Raw genomic sequence first — 5,475 nt, 5'->3', positions numbered from 1 at the left:
TGATGAATGTTGATAATAATAATAGTTACCATCCGATTTATGATCATAAAATGGGGCAATATTGTGTTTAATGATGGTGTCATAAGAATCTTGTTCATAATTCTCATGTTATAGGTTGTAGTTATGTTTTGAATCGAGGATTGTATGAACCGTATGAATATATGATGAACATGGTATGAATGTTTGAATATGCTATGTTTGATCCGTTTGAAATGAGAATTAGACAAACAAACATGTTTATGCAATATTAGTGGATAGTACATATTTGTTTCATGAAAATGCATTTCTATTGGTTCGTACAAGGTGACAGGTTCTAGAAGGTCTTCATGTGCACGTAATCACGGTTGCGAGTCGCAACCTTTGGTTGCTACTCGAGACCACAGCAGGAATTGTCGAGACCTCCCGGTTGCGAGTCGTAATCAACGCGTATCGAGTCCGGTTGCGAGTCGGAACTGCTGGTTGCGAGTCGTAATCTCTGATTGCGACTCGTAATCAAAACGTGACGAACCGAGACCTCGGTTGCGAGTCGCAACCTTGGTTGCGAGTCACCTTTGTCTCGACTGGGCTGTTTTTGGGCCAAGAACTTGTTGGATTATCTGTTAACTGGACTGCTTGTGTAACTGTTACTGTTTAGGCCCAATACCCCAACTGTTTGTGTATTCGCATATTATACGTGTTTGCTATATGTATTGCCATACGTGTTCGCTATGTGTTTACTTGTACCCGACTTGACCCATACTTGGTAACCATGTTAGGACGTGGTGACCAACATACTTAACCAAGTAACGTATCATACCGAGCAACCCAAGGTGAGTTCACAACTTAAAAGCATGCGTCCCGGTGGTTTGGGACACGAGACTAAAACAACCCTATCCCCTTGTAAAGGGGATACCGTCTACATTCCTTCCCTAGTTATTGGGAACAAACTTACTTTATCTTCCCTTGCATTGGGGAAACCTTTTAGTTAATTACTGTTTATACGGAATGCAACCAACGGCACTAAACGCAACTCTATCACTCAAGTCCCTACTACATAATACCGATTAGTCGCCGGTGCCAGGCGAACGGGTTATTAGTTGATAGCGCTATTTAGGTCTTACCAGCCTCACACCGTGCCATGGTATGGGATCGGTCGTGAACTAATGTACTCAGGCATCCGTCAATGATGATAGAACATTGACATCGGGGCATCCTGCGGAAACGCAAACGGTTACCTAGTGTTCGGTATTGGAAAAACAGTTTAGTCGCCAACTTTTGGGGTAGCTCCCCATGGCATGTATAAACGGATAAATTAACTGGTGAAACGGGTTTTTGATAATTAAAACTGGACAACTAGTGAACTCACTCAGCATTATTGTTGACCCCTTACTGCATGCTTTGCAGGTGGCCAGTGACCGGAGCAGCTGCTTGGGATGTGTAGTGGTCGTCTGCCCGTGTGTTGGGCATTTATCATGCTTACCTTATGAACATTGTTTAAAAACTGTTTATCTTTGCTTCCGCTACTTTTTACTCCGATCTTAAAACATTGAACTCTAAACTTGATATTTGCTAATCTTACGGTTAGTAAGTATTACTTTTGTTATCAACTTTGTTATTCAGTATAATTGGTGGCTGGATCCTGGTCAGTCACGCCCACAAAGCGGGTGTTATCCGCAGGTGGATTTTGGGGGTGTGACAGTTATTGAGGTTGAAGTCAATGTTTTTATAGTTCCATATTGAATGTTGTGTTTTAACAGTAATGTGTTTTACCAGTTATGTGTTCTGTTATAGTTTCTTCTTGAATGTTTTTTATAGTTCCATATTGAATGTTGTGTTTTAACAGTAATGTGTTTTACCAGTTATGTCTTTTAATAGTTTCTTCTGTTATTGAGGTTGAAGTCAATGTTTTTTATAGTTCCATATTTGATTGTGTTTTAACTTGCATTATTTTGTTTTAGAAATGTGTTTTATGCTCATTTTTTTGTCATGTGTTGTAGATGCACCTAATTACCAAATACGTGGTGTTGAACAAGTCTCTCCAAACACTGGAACAAAGAGATATATTCCAGATTCATCCTCTTCGTTGACGCCAGAAGAGGGCATGTTATTCGACACAGTTGATGACGCGTATAACTTTTATAAAACTTACGCAGAAGCGGGAGGTTGGACTGTAAGGAAGGGCACACAGCACGAGAACCGTGGTATTGTTATAAACAAGTACTTTTTTTTGTTCAAAGGAGGGTCAAAAAGACTTTCGACCGGTCGATACTTTAGTCGAACAGCCGTCTGATAGGTGGGTACGTAGGGTACCATCCAAAACGACTAGATGCCAAGCTGCGATCAGAATAAAGCTTACCGATGCTAAGAAGTATTTGTTGTATCATTTTACAGAGGCGCACAACCATGATTTTGTGCATGAAGAAGATTTACATCTTCTCAAGGAAAACAGGGGTATTAATCGTGCACACGAAGAGATGATAAACAAGATGTCACATCTCAACATTGGTCCTGTTCGTGCATTTAACATTATGAAGGAAGTGTATGGTGGGTTCGACAAAGTCGGTGCGACCAAAGTCGATTTTAAAAATTTCAAGAAAGAATCAAATCTTTTTATCGGAGAGTTTGATGCGGAAATGTTTGTCAAGCGACTGCTGAGGAAAAAGGAGTTTTTACCGAACTTCTCTTATGAATATGAAACGACAGACGAAGGTGTGTTGAAGTGCATTTTTTGGGCCGACGAGGATATGAAGAGGAATTATTATATGTTTGGGGACGTTATATCATTTGATGCTACCTACAAGCGTAACAAGTAACGATGAGTTTAATTTTTTATATATTCAATGTGTTTTAAAACCTACTGTGTTATAAATACATTATGATCTATTGTCATCGCTGATTGTGTGTTTTTTTCAGGTATAACATGATGTTTGTCCCTTTCACTAGGATTGATAATCATAATAGGAACGTGACACTTGGTGCTGCAATTCTCGGTTCTGAAACGGCAGAGACGTATAGCTGGTTACTTAGGGCGATCAAGAACGCATATGGGTACGCGCCTCCCATAATCGTTACTGACCAAGACCCTGCGATGAAAAGGGCTATAGCGGATGTTTGGCCTGAGTCGAGGCATCGGTTATGTATGTGGCATATCATGGATAAACTCACTACAAAGGTCTATTTTTTATATGACAGGGTTTTCTTTTTTTACATGTCTGTTTTTTAATGTGTTTTAATATTTTTTTTGTCATATATGCTAAAATGTTCCCTTAGGTCGGGGCTGCCCTGTGTTCAAATACAGATTTCAGGAAAAGATTGTCTGCAGTTGTTTGGACTGATTCTCTATTGCCCGAAGCGTTTGAGGCTGAATGGGCAGCTATTTTAAATGATTTCGGTTTAACCGACCACGAATAGCTGACGTATATATACGGGCTACGTGAATCATGGATTCCAGCTTACTATCGCGAAGAACAAATGTCTGGTCTTATGCGGACATCATCTAGGTCCGAAAGCGAGAATCACTTTTTTGGCAAGATTAGCAATCCAAAGTGCACGTTGGTTGAATTTCTTAGCCACTTCGACAAGGCCATTGAAGCGCAAAGGCACGAGCATCGAAAAAACGATCATGACACTCGATACACCAACCCTGGAGAGTGGAGTGATTTTGTTCTCGAGAAGCAAGCAGCTCAGATATATACCAGAACTATATTTTTGGATGTTCAACTCGAGATTCAACATGCTATTCATCGTTGTACTAGTGTCAGATTAGATCACGTCGGTGATTTCATTAAGTTTTTATAAAGGATCTCGATCAGCCATGTTCTTCCTTCTTCGAGGTGACATTTTGTTTTATTTTATGTATACATTATTTTTTTTAATTATCCATTTTTTTATATGAACTGTGTTTTATGGATATTAAATGTTACAGGTTATGATACGCGAGGAGGATGTTACTGTTAAGTGTATCTACAACAGGTTTGAGCAGTTTGGATTGTTGTGCAGTCACATTTTTTGCGTGTTACGGATTCTTGATGTAAGGTAGTTTCCGAAACAATATATATTGAGGCGTTGGACGCGTGAAGCTGTTCCAAATAGTTCCCCCGGGTCCATTCTTACGGATGGCGGAGATCCAAATCGTAGTGAGGAGGTTAACTGTTGTGTTTGTGAGATTAGTCACGCAACTGAGTATGTTGTGAACAAGTTGATTTCAAAATTTGATAAGTTGTCTGATTTTCGTGATCATATCAAGCAGTTTATGTCAGTCGCTGATGAAGCACAAATAAATGCACCTCCCAAGACACGACGTAATCGATTTGCTGAACTGCTAGGAGTTGCTCCAGAGAGCACGGCCACTATCCGTGTTCCAGTTGGTACCAGATTCAAGGGTTGCGGTTCTCATAAACGCCTTAAATCTCAAAAGGAGCGAGCCATAAGTCAGTCTGGAAGTAAACGTCGTCAATGTTCATTATGTAAAAAATACGGTCATAACAGAGTAACGTGTTGGAAATACACCGTGGTTGTGCCTGAGGCAGGTGCTTCGCGGAATGCTGAAGGTAACGAAGATACAATTCACGAAGGAGATGCTGCTACAGTTGTTGAAGGTGATGGTCCTGGATCGAATGATGCCGATGATGTGTTTTACACATCTGGAAACGATGCAGATATGGATGATGAGGACATGGCAGAGTAGGATATTTTTTATCAAATTTTTAAGGCTGTTGCTGAACTATTCAATTTTCTGTTTTATTTTTCTCGTATGTTTGTTTTGGATTTGTTTTTGTTGATTTTAAGACTTGTTGGATTCGACATTTTATGTTATTGTTGCTTTGTGTTTTAGTGTTAAGTTTGTTTTTTTAAATAGCCTCCTGTGTTTTATAGGATGCTTGATTTGTTCGTGGTTTTGGCATATAGTTTAATTTGTAAAAAAAGTGTTTTAACTGTGTTTAAACTATAAAGTGTTGATGAAATAGATAGGCTGGTTTCCAGATCACAGTATTTCAACTGTGTTTAAAGTATTAACTGTGTTCCAGAGAAACCATCAGCCTGTTATATGTAATGTGTTTTAACAGTTACTGTGTTTAAAGATTAAAATGTGTTTTAAGTTCCTAAGAATCCATCAGCCTGTTATATGTAATGTGTTTTAACAGATATTCGAAGCTGAAGTCAATGTTTTTTATACTTTCATTGAATGGTGTGTTTTATTGTTCATTATTTTGTTTTATCCCATGGTTATTACTTTATTAGCATGCAGGTTTTGGTATACAGTTTATTTTGTAAAGCTATTAAAGTGTTTTACTTTGTTTAAAGTATAGAGACTTGATGAAATAGATAGGCTGGTTACCAGATCACAGTATTTGCATGATGTATATAGGCTGTGTTTTAAGAGGTCATACAACTGTATGTCTTATGTAGATCGAAACAAAGTAACATTATCGACATAAATTCACAATGTTAAAGAGGTTTAAACTGTTATACTTTTTTAAATTCCAAAAGATAACT

At 38.6% G+C, this 5,475-nt stretch overlaps 1 protein-coding gene across 1 annotated transcript; it reads left to right on the top strand.

Moving 5' to 3' along the window:
• Window positions 1-3,450: 3,450 nt before the first annotated feature.
• On the top strand, window positions 3,451-4,666 carry LOC110914260. The gene is made up of 3 exons (XM_022159061.1): window positions 3,451-3,750; window positions 3,905-3,931; window positions 4,019-4,666. Exons 1-3 carry the CDS (start codon window positions 3,451-3,453, stop codon window positions 4,664-4,666), a joined length of 975 nt encoding a protein of 324 aa, XP_022014753.1.
• The last annotated feature ends 809 nt before the right edge of the window (window positions 4,667-5,475 follow it).

This window comes from Helianthus annuus, chromosome 12 (genome assembly GCF_002127325.2).
Source record: "Helianthus annuus cultivar XRQ/B chromosome 12, HanXRQr2.0-SUNRISE, whole genome shotgun sequence".
NCBI classification, from domain to species: domain Eukaryota; kingdom Viridiplantae; phylum Streptophyta; class Magnoliopsida; order Asterales; family Asteraceae; genus Helianthus; species Helianthus annuus.
The sequence above is the reverse complement of the archived record's forward strand: the minus strand, read 5'-3'. Positions and strand labels throughout refer to the sequence as shown.